This window comes from Sapajus apella, unplaced genomic scaffold, assembly GCF_009761245.1.
Source record: "Sapajus apella isolate SASKATOON/1434 unplaced genomic scaffold, GSC_monkey_1.0 scaffold88, whole genome shotgun sequence".
Lineage (NCBI taxonomy): Eukaryota > Metazoa > Chordata > Mammalia > Primates > Cebidae > Sapajus > Sapajus apella.
Window position 1 is genome coordinate 5,331,666 of NW_022437028.1, and position 18,175 is coordinate 5,349,840.

Genomic DNA, 18,175 nt, shown 5'->3' on the forward strand with positions numbered 1-18,175 from the left:
ATGGGTAGATGAAGAGATGGATGGATGGATGGAGAGATGGATGGATGAATGGATGGATGGAGAGATGGGTGGATGGATGGATGGGTAGATGGATGGATGGAGAAATGGGTGGATGGATGGAGAGATGGGTGGATGGATGGATGGGTGGATGGATGGAAGAAGAGTTGGATGGATGAAATAAGAGATGGGTGAATAGTCAGGTGAATGGGCGGATTGTAAATGAGTAGACACGTGGAGGAACAGACAGATGGGTAGGTAGATTGACTATTAGGGTATAGATGAATTAATAGGTAAATAACTGGATGGACAAATGACTAGATATTCACTTGATCTCTACCTTGCGTCCTTCCTCATCTTCTTCTCCGATTCCTCTACCTCCTCCACTCAGTCTCAGAGCACAAAAATCTGTGATTCTCTTTTTTTTTTTTTTTTTTGAGACGGAGTTTTGCTCTTGTTACCCAGGCTGGAGTGCAATGGCGCGATCTCGGCTCACCGCAACCTCCGCCTCCTGGGCTCAGGCAATTCTCCTGCCTCAGCCTCCTGAGTAGCTGGGATTACAGGCACGCGCCACCATGCCCAGCTAATTTTTTTTGTAGTTTTAGTAGAGACGGGGTTTCACCATGTTGACCAGGATGGTCTCGATCTCTTGACCTCGTGATCCACCCGCCTCGGCCTCCCAAAGTGCTGGGATTACAGGCGTGAGCCACCGCGCCCGGCTCAGATCAGTGATTCTTAGTTGAGACCAGAGGTAATCTACACAGGACTTTTTGTCCCACACAGGACTTGGTATTTGCATAATTTGGAAATGTATGAGCAATATAACTGATATTTACATTATCATGAAACATAAATATAGCCCGGATGTGGTGGCTTACACCTGTAATCCCAGCACTTTGGGAGCCCAAGGCAGGCAGATCATCTGAGGTCAGGAGTTCGACACCAACCTTGTCACCATGGTGAAACCCCATCTCTACTAAAAATACAAAACTTAGCCAAGCATGGTGGCACACGCCTGTAATCCCAGCTACATGGGAGACTGAGACAGGAGAATCGCTTGAACCTGGAAGGTGGTGGTTGCAGGGAGCCAAGATCAAGCCACAGCACTCCAGCCTGGGTGACAGAGAAAGACTCTGTCTCAAATAAATAAATAAATAAACGAACAAACAAATAATTTTTGAGATGAGGTCTCGCTCTGTCACCCAGGCGGGCCTTGAACTCCTGATCTCAAGAGATCCTCCCATCTCAGCCTCTCAAAGTACTTTGGATTACAGGCATGAGCCACTGCTCCCGGCAGACTCACAATTTTTGGTAGAACAACTGGGGTACTTCTGATATGAAAATGAATTTTGTCCAACTTCTTCACTTTGATGTAGTTATATTTATGCAATTTTCCTTCATGGTTTGTTCACCCGTTTTACAGACACAGAAACTGAGGTCCAAACAGGGGAAGTGACTTCCTAACTTGCCACCAGTTAAAGACACACAGACTTGTCTCTCTCGCCCTTGTCTGTTTCTCCATCCTCTGCTCACTCAGTCAGCTTTCCCCTTGCCAAGTCCTCCCATAGGCCACATGCATCATCTCCCTCCTCCCCACACCTAGATACCAATCCACCGCTAGCCATGGCAGTGGCTTCCTGAGTATCTAGCCTGGTAAGAGGAGCTGAGGGGTCGGTGAAAAGAGGCAGAGGCATGTTCCTGACTTTGAGGTGCTCAGGCTGTTTAGGGCGCCATCAAATCCCAGACTGTCAGCCAGGAACCATGGCTTACACCTGGAATCCCAGCACTTTGGGAGGCTGAGGAGGGTATGTTTATAGCTCCCTGCAGCCTCCAACTCCTGGGCTCAAGCTAACGTTGGCAGGGCGCGGTGGCTCACGCCTGTAATCCCAGCACTTTGGGAAGCCCATGCAGGTGGATCACAAGGTCAAGAGATTGAGACCATCCTGGCCAACATGGTGAAACTCTGTTTCTACTAAAAATATAAAAATTAGCCAGGCATGGTGGCATGCACCTGTAATCCCAGCTACCCGGGAGGCTGAGGCAGGAGAATGGCTCAAACTTAGGAGGGAGAGGTTGCAGGGAGAATGGCTCGAACTTAGGAAGGAGAGGTTGCAGTGAGTTAAGATTGTGCCACTGCACTCCAGCCTGGCCAACAGAGCGAGACTCCATCTCAAAAAAAAAAGGGGGGGGAAAGAAAATAAGCTAATGTTTATGGAGCAGGTCTGCAGGATCTTTACAACATAGCAAGATCTCATCTCTACCAAAAAATAAATAAAAATTAGCCTGGCATGGTGGCTAATTTTTGACATTTTTTTGTGGAGACAGATTTTCATCATGTTACCCAGGCTGGTTTCAACCTGGGCTCCAGTGATCCTCTTGCCTTGACCTCCCGAAGTATTGGGGTTACAGGTGGTGAGTCACCACACCCAGCAGTGATTTTTGCTCTCAAGGAATTTGCCATCTAGTGGGGAGGAAAAAGATGTGCACTGTGAACACAAAGCCGAATGAAGTTAGAGTTGTATTAGAACCAGCATGGTGGGGACTCAGAAGTACTAACCCGAAGAACTTGGGGAAGATGTCAGAGGTGGGGCTGCAAGGACAGGTGGGCTTTCCCAACCAGGTGGGCAGCCTAGGTGAAGAGTCTGGAGGACCAAGACTGGGAGGCAGGGAGGACATGATGTCAGGTGTGACCGTTGGGGGCAGCCAGGTATTCACACCAGTTAGGACTTTGCCTTGCACCTCCATGGAGCGTGAACAAGATTTGTTTGTACAGAGGCTATAAACTCCCAGTGATCGTAACAGCGGCCAGGAGAGGGAGCAAGAAGATGAGCAGACCAGCTTACACCATGGCTGTGCTATCATCTGGGCTGACACTTCCTATCCAACACCCCCACACCAGCCCACCAGCTCCTCTTCAGGGTGCTCTGAACAGGGGATGTGCACCTGTGGTCCCATTACAAGTGACTCACACTTCTAATCCCAGCACTTTGGGAGGCTGCAGCGGGAGGATCGCTTTGGCCCAGGGGTTTGAGGCTGCAGTGAGCTACAATCGTGCCACTGCAGTCCAGCCTGGGTGACAGAGCAAGACACTGCCTCTAAACACGGAAGAAATGAGACTTTGTGGACGTCCTTGCATTGATTGGATACTGTAGTGCTTGGTCATTTTGCATAACACAGGTAGGATTTGTCTTTTCAGCAGTCAGGCTTCTAGAGGTGCGATTAGCCCCTGGAGGAGGGCAGAAGTGAGAGGCAGATGCCTGCTGAGGGGCAATTCATGGCTGGGGAAGGAGGGATGTTGGGGGAAGGAGAGAATTCACTCCTAATCCTCCCACGCCACTCAGATCCAGCTCAGAGGAATGTCTCTGAAACCGTGGGAGACAACTCCGATGTTTTCGGAGCATGGGGAGAGCATGATGGGGTGATCTGGAGACACAGCCAGCAGAGACTTGGAACCAAGATTGCAGGACATCCAACAAATCGTTGAATTCAGATCAGGCATGGTGGCTCACGCCTGTAGTCTCAGCACTTTGGGAGGCCAAGGCGGGTGGATCTCTTGAGCCCAGGTATTCAAAACCAGCCTGGGCAACATAGTGAGACCTCATCTTTACAACAGCAAAGAAGGGAAGAAACAAAGGAAACACTGAGTTTGGCCTCCCCGTTTTGCAGGTAGTGAGGCAGATCCCTAGTAAGACAGAGATTTGCCCAGGGTTATTTACAGAATTAGCAGCAGAGTAAAGATCAGTTCGGGTCTTCACCTAAGCCAGGGTCCCCGGAGCCAGGAGGTCCCCAGAGAGAGGGGAGGGCGAAGCTGACACTTCCTATCCAACACCCCCACAGCAGCCCACCAGCTCCTCTTGGCCTCATGCCTCGTTCTTCAAGTATCCCCCATGTCTCTGGGGACCCAATGTGGGGGTTCAGAGATGACAGGACACAGCCTTGCCCCAGTGGGGAAGTGGGGGGAGCAGTCAGACAAGCACATCAGGATAAGTAATGATCCTGTCAGCCTCTGTACCAAGGGTCTCAAAAGATGGTTAACAGCCACCTGACAGCCAGGCATGGTGGCTCACGCCTGTAATACCAGCACTTTGGGAGGCTAAGGCAAGTGGATCACTTGAGGTCAGGAGTTCGAGACCAGCTTGGCCAACATGGCAACACTTTATCTCTACTAAAAATACAAAAACTAGCTGGATGTAGTGGTGCACGCCTGTAGTCCCAGCTACTCTGGAGGCTGAGGCAGGAGAATCAGGAGGTTGCAGTGAGCCAAGATCGCACTACTGCACTCCAGGCTGGGCAACAGAGTGAGACTGGCTAAAAAGGGGGGGGGGAAGGGCAGTTGGGTTGGAGATGGCTCTCTGAAGCAGGGCAGAGACCCTCCAAAGGAGAGAGACTAGGGTGAGCATCAGAACCCTCCTTCCCAACCTGGCAGGGATTGGCAGAGAGAATGCACGTCCTACAGAGGGTAGCAGGGAGGAGGGAGCGGGTCAGCTGGGGCTCCTGGGAATGTGATGTGGCTGTTTGGCAGAGACAGAAGACACCCAGCCAAGGGAGGTGCGTGGAAGGGCTGGCCATCGAGCAGCCTCCGGTAATCACTTTCCTCCCTCGGCCAGTGGCTGGGGCCTTCAGGGCACTGCCATTGTGATCCTGGGTGCTGTGTGTCCTTCCATGGGCTTAAAGAAAGTGCCGTGTGAGCAGCTGGGTGCGATGGCTCATGCCTGTAATCCCAGCACTTTGGGAGGCCAAGGCAGGTGGATCATGAGGTCAAGAGTTCGAGTCCAGCCTGACCAACATGATGAATCCCCGTCTCTACTAAAAATACAAAAATAATCTGGGCGTGGTGGCATGTGCCTGTAATCCCAGCTACTCAGGAGGCTGAGGCAGGAGAATCCCTTCCATCCTGGCGGACAGAGATTGCAGTGAGCTGAGATTGCGCCACTGCACTCCAGCCTGGGTGACAGAGCGAGACTCCATCTCAAAAAAAAAAAAGTGCTATGTGTCAACCTATTCCAAGCCTGCAGTACATGGGTGACCACCTCCTCCCCTTTCCCTAATGTTACCACAGGTAGGACACCTGTTGAAAAGCCAGGGGAGCTTAGCATCTGCCTATAACTCTGTCCTGTCCCCACCCACTAGGGCCATCCTTTCAGGGAAGTCTGGAAATTTACTGGACCAGGCTGCCCCTCAGAGATGCTTGGGTGCGTTTTTGCTCTCCTGTGCTTCTGAATCCATCTTTGAGGCTGTTAGTTAAAGATTCCAGTGAGGTGTCAGGTGTGAATGCCTCAGTCTGGCTTCTGTCCTCAAGGGAAGAAAAGGGCCTTCAGAAGCAGAAACAGGCCATACGTGGTGGCTCACACTTGTAATCCCAACACTTTGGGAGGCTGAAGTGGGAGGATCACTTGAAGCCAAGAGCTGGAGACCAGTCTAAGCAACAGATTTCATCTCTACAAAAAAAAAAAAAAAAAATTAGCCAGGTATGGTGGCATGAGCTTGTAGTCCCAGCTACTGGGGAGGCTGAGGTGGGAGGATTGCTTTGGCCCAGGAGTTAGAGACTGCAGTGAGCTATGACCATGCCACTATACTCCAGCTGGGGTGACAGAGCGAGATCCTGTGTCTAAAAATATATAAAAAGGCTGGGTGCTGTGGGCCAGCCTGGGCAACAGAGTGAGCCGCTGTCTCAAAATAAATAAATAAATAAATAAATAAGCAGGAACAAAAACTGGACCTCGGTGTCAGTGAGAGAAGGAGCACAGAGTTCCTGGGTAGATGCCTGCCTGGGGGTTGCCCACCTTCCAGTGAGCCACCTGTCCCCACTGGCAATGATCCCTAGAGGCTCAGGTAATGCCCTTGGGCCTCTCTGTGCAGGTGAAGTAATGATCACAATGTTTTTAAATAGATTTTTTTTCTTAAGTATTTTATTTTATTTTTTTGTGACAGGGTCTCACCCTATGGCCCAGGCTGGAGTGCAGTAGTGCAAGATCTCAGCTCACTGCAACCTCCGCCCCCCAGACTTGTGATTCTCCCACCTCAGCCTCCCGAGTAGCTGGGATAACAAGCACGCACCACCACACCTGGTTAATTTTTGTATTTTTAGTAGAGATGGGGTTTTGCCATGTTAGCCAGGCTGGTCTTGAACTCCTGGCCTCAAACTATCCTCTTGCCTTGGCCTCCCAAAGTGCTGGGATTGCAGGTGTGAGCCACCGCACCCGGCCACCATGTTAACTAGAGGTAATAACAACCTCCTGCGGGCCAGGCCCTTCAGGGGCCTTGCCTTGAACCCACCACACAAGGCCGCTGAGAAGTGAGGGCTTCCAGCTGTGTGGAGGACCCAGCGCTAATATAGGGGCGTAGGTGGAAGGCAGGAGTTAGGTGAGGGGAGGTGATGACCTTTGGACTCACAAGAGGGTGTTCCTGAAAGCACAAACCCCAGGTCCTGAGGTGCTTTCAGGCTCAGGTGTGACGGGGACCCTCTTGTTGTTGTTAAGACAGGGTCTCACTCTGTCATCCAGGCTGGAGTGCAGATCTCTGCTCACTGCAGCCTCTACCTCTTGGTCTCAAGCGATCCTGCCACTTCAGCCTTCCGAGTTCGTGGGACTACAGATGCATGCCACCATGCCCGGATAATTTTTGTATGTGTTGTAGAGACAGGGTTTTGCCACGTTGTCCAACACCTGGGCTCAAGAGATCCTCCCACCTCAGCCTCCCCAGTAGCTGGGATTACAGCCTCTCTCCACTGCGCCCAGCTAATTTTTTCATTTTCTTTTTGTAGAGATGGGGGAGGGTCTTGCCATATCGCTGAGTCAAGTCTCGAACTCCTGGCCTTAAGCCATCCTCCCGCGTTGGCCTCCTAAAGTGCTAGGATTACAGGCATGAGCCCCTGGCGCCCGGCCTGACCCTTCTTAAGATCCCTTTGGATCAAAGTAGGGGCGGTTGTATCAGGACCCCCAGGACAGGCGGGAGGGGAGATGAGCCCAACTCGCGGGAGCTCCAGGACCGCGGGTTCTCACCTGGCGCACGGATTATGCTAATAAAAGCCCCGCCCCGCCCAGGCCCCGCCCACCCAATCAGCCTATGAGGCAGGGGCGGGGCTATGTTAATGAGGCCAGTCTGGCCACGAGGTGTTCCCGGCGCTGCGCGGAGCCCGGACTAAGCGGTGGCGGCGGCGACAGCCATGGCCGGGGCGCTGGCAGGCCTGGCCGCGGGCTTGCAGGTCCCGCGGGTCGCGCCCAGCCCAGACTCGGACTCGGACACGGACTCGGAGGACCCGAGCCTCCGGCGCGGCGCGGGCGGCTTGCTCCGCTCGCAGGTGATCCACAGCGGTCACTTCATGGTGTCGTCCCCGCACAGCGACTCGCTGCCTCGGCGGCGCGACCAGGAGGGCTCCGTGGGGCTCTCCGACTTCGGGCCGCGCAGCATTGACCCCACACTCACTCGCCTCTTCGAGTGCTTGAGCCTGGCCTACAGGTGAGGGCGGCTCCGGGCCCCGACGGCCCGGCCATCAAGGGCCGAGGAGGGTGGGGAGGGGGGGGGTCCGGGGAAGGTGGGAAGAGGGGTCAGGGGCAGGACTGCGCGCTGGGGTCCTCAGCACCCCACCCGAGCCCGGCCCTGCAGCTCCCGCCGGCTCCAATCACGCCCCGGACAACCCCTTTCCCCCAGCCCCTGGGTCCTCTGACCTCGGCCCAGCCCGCTGGCCCCCAACGGACCTGCGCAGTTCTGATTCTAGTTCTCCCCCATCTCCTTCTCCCCCGGGCACAGACCGCCTGCGCCCCACCTCCACCTGGACCTCCGGGGCCCCTCTCTCTGGTCCTGGCTCTTCCGTCCCTCCAAAGTGCCAGGCGACCCAGGTCCCTAGGCCACCCGCGCCCATCCCCACTGTCCACTCTGAAGCCACTCCACCCGACCCCCTGCAGGCCTCGGCCTTCTCCCCAGCAGCCCCGGCCCAGGCCCGCCCTGTTCCTGCGCCCTGAGACACTCCCCGCGCCCCTGGCTGTCCCAATACATAACCAAAGTGCACTGAAACTGGCCCAGTCTCTCGTCCACCTCCCCGCAATTGCCGAGACACCTCTTCTTGATCTGCTACGTCAAGCGTGGCAGGAGAAAGGAGAGTGTCTCAGAAATGTCTAAGAGGCGCAGCTCGCCGAGGTTACGCCGGTGCCCGGGAGGGAGGCCTGGGCTCGCCTACCCGCGTTACCGCACTAGGCTGAGCGCCTGCCGCTGCCTAGGACCCCAGCTCAGAGCCTCCGAGAGCGCACCGGCCGCGCCCGGCTTCCTCTCCACGCCCCTCGTCCCAGAGGAGGGCGCGAACCCGGGGCCTGGCCCAGTGCCCTGGAGCAAAGTTCCCCGGAGCGGAGGGGCCAGGATAAATTATCAACCGAAAACCCGTAGGGGAGAAAGGGGGATCGGCCGGCCTTGATCTTTTCTCTGTGCAAATATTCCTCTTCCTCCAGGGCGCCTCCTCCTGTTCTGAGAACCGATGGCTACACTCTGGCACCTGCCGCCCTGCAGGGGATCGGGAGCTGGGGTGGGGACTGTGGGGGGAGTGTTGCCTGCCCCTAACCGCTGCTGCCCAGCTGTGACCCCATTGGCTGGAGGCAGAGTAACCTTGGCCCACAAGCTCTGGCCCGGGGCCCAGGTCCTGTTGCAACCCGATCTGCCGGGGCGTCAGACCCGTGTGGAAAGTTCAAATTCCCGTCCCTTCTCCCTCCCTCCCCAAATGTCACGCGACTGCCTGGGACGGGGCATCTAAGGTCCTGGTACACCAGATGCCGGCACTCCTCCTAGGAGCCTCCCATTTCCCACCCACCCCCAGCTTTGGCTTCTAGTTATATACTACACGTCACTCCACTTGGGGGTCCTCACTTCCAACCTCCACCCTGACCATGGGAGAGGTGACCAAAGAGGAGAGGTTCTGGGGAGCTGGCAAAGTAAGGGTCAGAGCATACCCCAAAACTGCCCTCCACTAAAAGGCTGCTGACTCAAGGCTGGTGTAACCCCAGTCAGAGACCGCTGGGGTAGAGAGGACTGTGTTTTCTTCCCAATACCCAAATATTAATAGTAAATCTCTCTGGCCGGTCACAGTGGCTCATGCCTGTAAGCCCAGCACTTAAGGAGGCCAAGATGGGAGGACTGCTTGAGCCCAGGAGTTGGAGGCCAGCCTGGGCAACATAGTGAGGGCCCATCTCTACCAAAAAAAAAAAAAAAAAAAAAAAAAATTGAGACAGAGTTTCACTCATTGCCCAGGCTGGAGTGCAATGGCACAATCTGGGCTCACTGCAACCTCCACCTCCCAGGTTCAAGCAATTCTTCTGCCTCAGCCTCCTGAGTAGCTGGGATTAGAGGCATCTGCCACCATGTCCACCTAATTTTTTTGTATTTTTAGTAGAGACAGGGTTTCAACATGTTGGCCACACTGCTCTTGAACTCGTGACTTCAGGTGATCTGCCTGCCCCAGCCTCCCAAAGTCCTGGGATTACAGGCATGAGCCACCTCGCCTGGCCAAAAAAACATTTTTTGATTAGTCAGGCATGATGGTCCATTCCTAGTCCCAGCTACTCGGGAGGCTGAGGTGGGAGGATTGCATCAGCCCAGGAGGTCGAGGCTCCGGTGAGACATGATCTCGCTACTGCACTCCACCCTGGGTGACAGAGTGAGACCCTTGGAAGGAAGGAAAGGAGGGAGTGAGGGAGTGAGGGAACGAGAGAGAGAAAGGAGGGAAGGAAGGAAGGAAGGGAGGGAGAGAGGGAAGGAGGGAATGAGAGAGACAAAGAAAGGAAGAAAGGAAGGGAGAGAGGGAATGAGAAAGGAGGGAAGGAAGGAAGGAAAGAAAGGGAGGGGAAGGGAAGGAGGGAGGGATGGAGGGAGGAGAAAAAGAAAAGAGATGGAGGGTTGGCTCAGTACCAGGAGAGCTTCTAGATTTCCCCATCTGGTGAAGGAAAAGCCCTGAGACTTGAACTACAGACAGTGTTTTAGTCCTCAAAGACCCCCAGTTCCAGGGGTTCCTTGCAGGGGAGCAGATGGCAGGGGCTGAGTGTCCCAGGGGAGTGACTGTATGGGAAGGGACAGTAAGGTGGAGAGTTCAGGAGGTGGTGGGAAGAACGGCCAGCTTGACCCATGGCCCAGCCTGCAGAGGCCTGGCAGGGCTTCACCCTCCGCAGGGCAGGGCGGGCAGAGGGAGGATCAAGGAGGCCGTGTTCCGTGGCTCTGTGGGTGGAAGCCCCAGGGAGGCAGTTTCTGGAAGCTTCAAGGATGCACTTGTTCATGGTCACAGCTGGCTAGCTTTAGAAAGAGTGGCATCGAGGGTGCAGGGGAGCAAACAGGACCTGGCTAGGAGGCAGTCTAAAGGGAATTCCTGCAAGGTGGGAGGTGGACAGCTGAACTTGAAGTTCTAAGGTTTTCTCCACCCCTCTCTGAGTCTCAGAGTTGTCTCTTCTCCTCCCCTCCCCTCCCCCTCCCCCTCCTCCTCCTCCTCCTCCTCCTCCTTTTATTTGAGACAGTCTCTGTCGCCCAGGCTGGAGTGCAGTGGCGTGATCTCCGTCCACTGCAACCTCTATCCCCGAGTTCAAGGGATTCTGTTGCCTCAGCCTCCAGAGTAGCCAAGGTTGCAGTCTTGCACCACCATGCCCAGCCAATTTTTGTATTTTCAATAGAGATGGGTTTCACCATGTTGGCCAGGCTGGTCTCGAACTCCTGACCTGGGGCCATCCACCTGCCTCAGCCTCCCAAAGTGCTGGGATTACAGGCATGAGCCACCGCACTCAGCCCTTTTAATAGTTTTAAATATAAGTGAGGTTTCACTGTGCTGCCCAGCTGGTCTTGGACTCCTGGGTTCAGGAAATCCTCTCACGTCAGCCTCCCAAAGTGCTGGGATTACAGGTCTGAGCCACTGCGCCTCATCAGATTTTTTTATTGATCATAAGAAATTGTTTGTTTGTTACGAGTCAGGTTCTCACTCTGTTACCCAGGCCGGAGTACAGTGGCGTGATCACAGCTCACTTCACCCTTGAACTCCTGGGTTCAAGCCATCTTCCCACTGCAGCCTCCTGAGTAGCTGGGACTACAAGTGTGTACCACCCTGCCCAGCTAACTTTTTTTTTTTTTTTTTTTTTGAGACGAAGTCTCGCTCTGTGGCCCAGGTTGGAGTGCAGTGGTGCGATCTTGGCTCACTGCAACCTCCACTTCCCGGATTCAAGCGATTCTCCTGCCTCAGCCTCCCAAGTAGCTGGGACGACAGGCGCACACCACCACACCCAGCTAATTTTTGTATTTTTAGTAGAGACGGGGTTTCACCATATTGGCCAGGGTGGTCTCAAACTCCTAACTTCGTGATCCACCCACTTCTGCCTCCCAAAGTGCTGGGATTACAGGTGTGAGCCACCAAGTGCCTGGCCTAATATTTGGATTTTTAATAGAAATGAGGTTTCCATCATTCTCAGCAAACTGACACAAGAGCAGAAAATCAAACACGGTATGTTCTCACTCATAGGCGGGTGTTGAACAATGAGAACTCATGGACACAGGGAGGGGAGCACCACACACTGGGGTCTGTTGGGGGTAAATAGGGGAGGGACAGTGGGGGGTGGGGGGTTGGGAAGAGATAGCATGGGGAGAAATGCCAGGTATAGGTGATGGGGAGGAAGGCAGCAAGTCACATTGCCACGTGTGCACCTGTGCAACAACCTTGCATGTTCTTCACATGTACCCCAAAACCTAAAATGCAATAAAAAAAAAAAAAGAAAGAAAGAAAGAAATGAGGTTTCACCACATTGGCCAGGCTGATCTCAAACTCCTGGCCTTCAACAATCCTTCTGCCTCGGTCTTCCAAAGTGCTGGGATTACAGGTGTGAGCCATGCCCAGCCAGTCATAAAAAGTTCTTGAACCCTGGGGTTAGGCTCTTGCTCCAGACTGGGTCCCTTCCCTGACAACCCCAAATCCTTTGCTTCCTCCTGGGTTTGGATATTGTCACTGTCACATCTCCCCCAACCCTGCCTGGGTTCTGAACGTCATAAGCTTAGCATGGAAGCGGGAGGGAAGGCAGGCAGGTCAAGAGTGGGACACGGGGTGATCAGAATGGGCTGGGAGGTTGCTGGGATACAGGCAGGGACAACAGGCTCAGGAGTCCCCCACCAGGTGCCACAGAAGCTGACCCAGGAGGTAGCAGAGTCTCCGCCCCACCCCCACCCCAGCCCATGTCTCCCTCCCAAACAGATGGTGTTTATCCAGCTCCTGGAGGGAAGGGACCAGCCAGTGGGCCAGGGCGCTGGGCTGTGTACCTTATTTGGGTAATGAGGCCTGTTGTCTCCGGTGGGGGGAGGCAGTCCCCCACTCCCACCCCAAAGCAAACACAGGAGCTTGGAGACCAAGGTAGAGAGGATACCCAATGATCAAGGCACTCAAGGGGCTGCTATGAGGAGAGAGGCTGCGGAGTCAGATCAGCACCCACCCATGTTTCACCCCCAGGATGCAGGGAAGACCCCCGAAAGAAGCAGGCATGGTTTTCTGAAAGACTAAGCCTTGGGAGCCAGGCACGGTGGCTCACGCCTGTAATCCCAGCACTTTGGGAGGCCAAAGTGGGCAGATCACTTGAGGTCAGGAGTTCGAGACCAGCCTGGCCAACATGGAGAAACCCAGTCTCTACTGAAAATACAGAAATTAGCTGGGTGTGGTGGACGGGCTCCTGTAATCCCAGCTACTCAGGAGGCTGAGGCAGGAGAATCGCTTGAACCCGGGAGGCAGAGGTTACAGTGAGCTGAGATCATGCCATTGCACTCCAGCCTGGGTGACAGAGCAAGACTCCATCTCAAAAAAGAAAAAACAAAATTAGCCAGGAGTCATGGCGTATGCCTGTAATCCCAGCTGCAGGCTGAGGCAGGAGAATCGCTTGAACCTGGGAGATGGAGATTGCAGTGAGCCAAGACCGTGCCGCTGTACTCCAATCTGGGCAACAGAATGAGGCTCCACCTCAAAAAAAAAAAAAAGGCTAAGACTCCAGGGCCTCAGCCTTCCCATCTGAACAAGGGATGGAGAAGGTGGGCTAGAGAGACTGGTACACAACCCTGGCTTGTGGATGGAGAGGAGAGAGGGATGGGGGGACTGTCGGGGATCTAAGACCCTGAATGTCTTGGCTTCCTGGGTCAGCTTCCCAGAGGCAGCAGACTTGGCCTGTGCCTGGCAGGACCCTGAGAGTCAAGCCCCTCACCAGTGTAGAGCTCTTCCATCCAGTGTTTTTTTTTTCCAAGACAGGATCGTGCTCTATCACCCAGGCTGGAGTGCACTGGCATGGTCATAGCTCACTGCAGCCTCAAACTCCCGGGCTGAAGAGATCCTCCCACCTCTGCCTCCCTAGTAGCTAGGACTACAGCTGCATGGCACCATATCCGACTAATTTTAAAAAGTTTTTGTAGAGATGGGGTCTTGCTATGCTGCCCAGGCTCAAGCGATCCTCCCATCTTGGCCTCCCAAAGTGTTGGGATTACAGGCATGAGCCACCGCGCTCAGCCCATCCTGTGGATTTGATAGACAGCTAGGGTTAGAGTGAGGGTGCTCTGTCTCCATGAATACCATTCCCCCATCCTAGCTGCCTTCCTTTGGGCTCTGATGGTTTGTCGCCTCCTGCAGACCCCTGAGAAGGGAAACACTTTCTCTCTGAGCCCAGGTTGCCATCCTGGGATTCGGGGCATGGCAGACCCCGAAAGGGCTGTATGAGGAAGGCAGTGACTCACTGTTTGTAAAGAGGGTCCCTTGTCCCAGCATGGTGGCTTACGACTGTAATCCCAGCACTTTGAGAGGCCAAGGTGGCCGGATCACTTGAGGTCAGGAGTTTGAGACCAGCCTGGCCTGCACGGTGAAACCCCGTCTTACTAAAAATACAAAAATACTTAGCCGAGCGTGGTGGCATGCATCTGTAATCCCAGCTGCCCAGGAGGCTGAGGCAGGAGAATTGTTTGAATGTGGGAGATGGAGGTTACAGTGAGCCAAAATTGTGCCACTGCTATCCAGGCTGGACAATAGAGCAAGACTCTATCTCAAAAAAAAAAAAAAAAAAGAAAGAAAGAAAGATACAGACAGAGGCTCCCTCTCTGCCAGGTAAACCATGGCCACATGGCCCTCTCCTTTGCCTTTCCTGGGCCTAAGGAGGCCTGAGGGAGTCCCTGCCATATGACCTTGGACCTGCCCCTTTTCCTCCCTGACCCTCAGGAAGGTCATTTTTTTTTTTTTTAAGATGGAGTTTCGCTTTTCTTTTTTTTTTGAGACAGAGTTTTGTTCTTATTGCCCAGGCTGCAGTGCAATGGCACAATCTCGGCTCACTGCAACCTCCTCCTCCTGGGTTCAGGCGATTCTCCTGCCTCAGCCTCCCAAGTAGCTGGGATTACAGGCATGCGCCACCAAGCCCAGCTAATTTTGTATTTTTAGTAGAGACAGGGTTTCTCCTTGTTGGTCAGGCTGGTCTCGAACTCCTGACCTCAGGTGATCCACCCACCTCAGCCTCCCAAAGTGCTGGGATTACAGGCATGAGCCAGGCTGGAGTGCAGTGGTGTGATCTCAGCTCACTGCAACCTCCTCCTCCCAGGCTCAAGTGATTCTCCTGCCTCAGCCTCCTGAGTAGCTGGGATTATAGGTGGGTACTACCATGCCCATCTAATTCTGTATTTTTACTAGAGACGGGGTTTCACTATGGTGGATTTAGGCTGGTCTCAATCTCCTGACCTCAGGTGATCCACCCTCCTCGGCCTCCCAAATTTCTGGGACTACAGACCACCGCCCCCAGTCCAGGAAGGTCATTAGTAAGTAATGGGCCTAAGCAGTCTCCCCAACCAGCCTCCAAGGCCTGCCGGTGAGCCATGGGACATTGTTGTATCCAGGGCCAAGCTGGTCAACAGGTTTCAGCAGCTTTTTTCTGTAGTAGACTGACAAATAGTTCTCCCCCAGGAACAGAGGGGCCGCTGGTGGGAGTCTGGGAGGGTCTGACTCTCTGGGTTGGAATTTCAGGCAGGTTGGGTTGGGGTGGGGCGGATGTGGAGGGTCCCTCGAATGCCAGCCATAGATGGATGCCTCGTGATGGGGAACATGGGGAGCAGCCCCTCGGCGGCACTGGGTCTCCCTAACCCACTCCTCTCCCCTTTGACAGTGGCAAGCTGGTGTCTCCCAAGTGGAAGAATTTCAAAGGCCTCAAGCTGCTCTGCAGAGACAAGATCCGCCTGAACAACGCCATCTGGAGGGCCTGGTATATCCAGTGTGAGTGGTGGGTACCACCGGCCTCCCCAGCCAGGAGGGACCTACCCCTCCAACCCTCCTGCCAGACAGTTCTACACGGGGCTGCTCGGGAAAAACCCTGGGACCCTCACAGCCAGCACTAGCAGAGTTCTGCCAGCCTCTGAGACAGAACCTTGCTCTGTCGCCCAGGCTGAAGTGCAGCGGTGCCATCTCAGCTCACTGCAACCTCTGCTGCCCGGGTTCAAGTGATTCTCCTGCGTCAGCCTCCCAAGTAGCTGGGACTACAGGCACCCACCACCACATCCTGCTATTTTTTTGTACTTTTAGTAGAGATGAGGTTTCTCCATGTTGGCCAGGTTGGTCTCGAACTCCTGACCTCAAGTGATTTGCTCACCTTGGCCCCTCAAAGTGCTGGGATTACAGGCATGAGCCATCACACCTGGCCCTGATGGCCTTTTAAGGGGAGACCAGGCCCCAGGGGGTCTTAGGAAATGTGTCCCAAAGGGTACTTTCCACTGTGAAGCTGGGCAGAGCAGAGGTCAACCCCTCAGAAGCACTAGGCTAGGCTGAGATTTAGGGTACAGTTCAAAGCCCATTTTGCATCCCATTAAGGTAGTCCAGTGCCTTAAATGCCAGGGCAAAAAGGGTCATTAGACACTAGCTGGGCCAATTGCATCACTTTGTCAATGGAGAAACTGAGGATCCTGCATGGGTCTCCACCAGCGTTTCATTGAAGTCCTTCCTGAACATCCAGTGGGTGGCCACGTGGAGAATTGGGCAGAGGGGACCCAGAGAGGCCATGCCTTCTCGTGGAAGCAACTCTGGACTTAGAGTCGCCCAGAGCTGGTTCCTCCACCCTGTCTCTGCCCCTAGCTGGCTGTGTGACTTCAGGCTATTTGCCTAGCCTCTCTGAACCTGCTTCCTTATCTATAAAAATGAGGCCAATAGGCTGGGCACAGTGGCTCACACCTGTAATCCCAGCACTTTGGGAGGCCAAGGCAGGTGGATCACGAGGTCAGGCATTCAAAACCAGCCTGGCCAACATAGTGAAGCCCTGTCTCTACTAAAAATACAAAAAATTAGCCAGGTATGGTGGTGGGCACCTGTAGTCCCAGCTGCTTAGGAGGCTGAGACAGGAGAATCGCTTGAACCTGGGAGGCGGAGGTTGCAGTGAGCTGAGATCTACCACTGCAATCCAGCCTAGGCAACAGAGCAGGATTCGTCCAAAAAAAAAAAAAGAAAAAGAGGCCAGTAGTCCTACTTTTCATGGTTGTTATGGGGACAACAGGTATTCAAGGATGTTGGCGGTGCCTGGTGTCCAATACCTGATGTACCCTTAAGATCGCATTCATTTTGAGGACACCCCATAGCCGGGCAGCAGAGGCAGAGAGGACTTGGATTGGTCAGCCCTGTGTTGGGACCTCATCCAGCTCAGGTTCTGCTATAGGATCAAAGGCTACTCTGAGCTGGGAAGGAAAAGTCCCGGAGAGACCACACGTAGTATTCTCTGTCCTGGCCGCACTGGATTTCATCCAAGCGGGAGAGGGTGTGTTTTCTGGTTTCCATTTATCCACATGCCAGGCGCTTTCATCAATCACTTTATTTAAGGTTTTCCAGCAAGCCAGGGAGATAGGTATTATGACCGCCGTTTTATGGATGAGCAGCTGAGGCTCAGAAGGCAAGTGACTTGTTCAGGTTCACAGAGTGTAAAAGAAGCAGAGCTGGTCTGGCTGGAAATCCACAGTCCCCCAACTCCAAATTGTGGTTTTGTTTTGTTTTGTTTTTTTGATAGGTGAGTGCAGTGGAGTAATCTCGGCTCACTGCAACCTCCGCCTCCCAGGTTTAAGAGAGTCTCCTGCCTCAGCCTTCCAAGTAGCTGGGGTCACAGGCACCCACCACATTTTGTATTTTTAGTAGAGCCAGAGTTTCACCATGTTGGCCAGCTTGACCACCATGTTGGTCAACCTCCTGACCTCAGGTGATCTGCCCATCTCGGCCTCCCCAAGTGCTGTGATTACAGGCATGAGCCACCACACCCGGCCTGCAGGAGCAATTTCTGATGACAGCTGAGGCATGATGTCGCCTGGGGTCCTCACCCAGGCACACTGGTCTCCAGTGATTGCACAAGTTGCTGGAAGGACCCCAGGTTCTGAATCAGACACAGCGAGGTTTCAGTCAAGCCCTAGCATGCCCTAACTGTGTGGGCTTGGGAAAGTCTCTAGCGTCTTGGAGCCGAAGCTTGCTATTTGTGAAAATGGGATTAATTTTTTTTCTTGGTTTTCTTTTCTTTTCTTTCTTTCTTTCTTTCTTTTTTTTTTTTTTTTTGATATTTGAGAATGATATTATTATTGTTATCATTTTCATCTTTTTTTCTTTTTTAAGACAGAGTCTCACTCTGTCGCCCAGGCTGGAGTACAATGGTGCGATCTCGGCTCAGTGCAACATCTGTCTCCCATGTTCAAGTGATTCTCCTGCCTCAGCCTCCCAAGTAGCTGGGATTGCAGGCACACGCCACCACGCCCAGCTGATTTTTTTGTATTTTTAGTAGAGACGGGGTTTCGCCATGTTGGCCAGGCTGCTCTTGAACTCCTAACCTCGTGATCCACCTGCCTCAGCCTCCCAAAGTTCTGGGATTATAGGCGTGAGCCACCGCGCCCAGCCAACAGCTGCTATTTCTGAGGTTCCCTGAGTTTTCAGTGAGATCATTCGTATCCAGTCGTACTCAGAGCAGCACGTGAGACATGTATAACAAATGTCAAGACCCCTTTTCCTCCCTAAACACCAAAGATTTGAAGGTGGGCTTTAGGCCGGGCTCGAGGACTCACGCCTGTAATCCCAACACTTTGGGAGGCCAAGGCGGGTGCATCACTTGAGGTCAGGAGTTCGAGACCAACCTGGCCAACATGGTGAAACCCCATCTCCACACACACACACACACACACACACACACACACACACACACACACACACACA

The 18,175-nt window shown here is 53.7% G+C and overlaps 1 protein-coding gene across 5 annotated transcripts in view; it reads left to right on the top strand.

Annotated features, from left to right (window-relative positions):
- MLXIPL (MLX interacting protein like) overlaps positions 1-18,175 on the top strand; it is a 50,395-nt gene that overhangs the window by 13,037 nt on the left and 19,183 nt on the right. For 2 of the 5 annotated variants that reach the window (XM_032254970.1, XM_032254972.1), the window contains exons 1-2: positions 7,126-7,455; positions 15,117-15,223. In XM_032254970.1, coding sequence (XP_032110861.1) covers positions 7,163-7,455; positions 15,117-15,223 — 400 coding nt within the window. In that variant the 5' untranslated portion in view covers positions 7,126-7,162. Of the gene's footprint in view, positions 1-7,119; positions 7,456-15,116; positions 15,231-18,175 lie in introns of those variants that run through there. The other 3 variants (XM_032254971.1, XM_032254974.1, XM_032254973.1) reach the window with 3 other exon arrangements.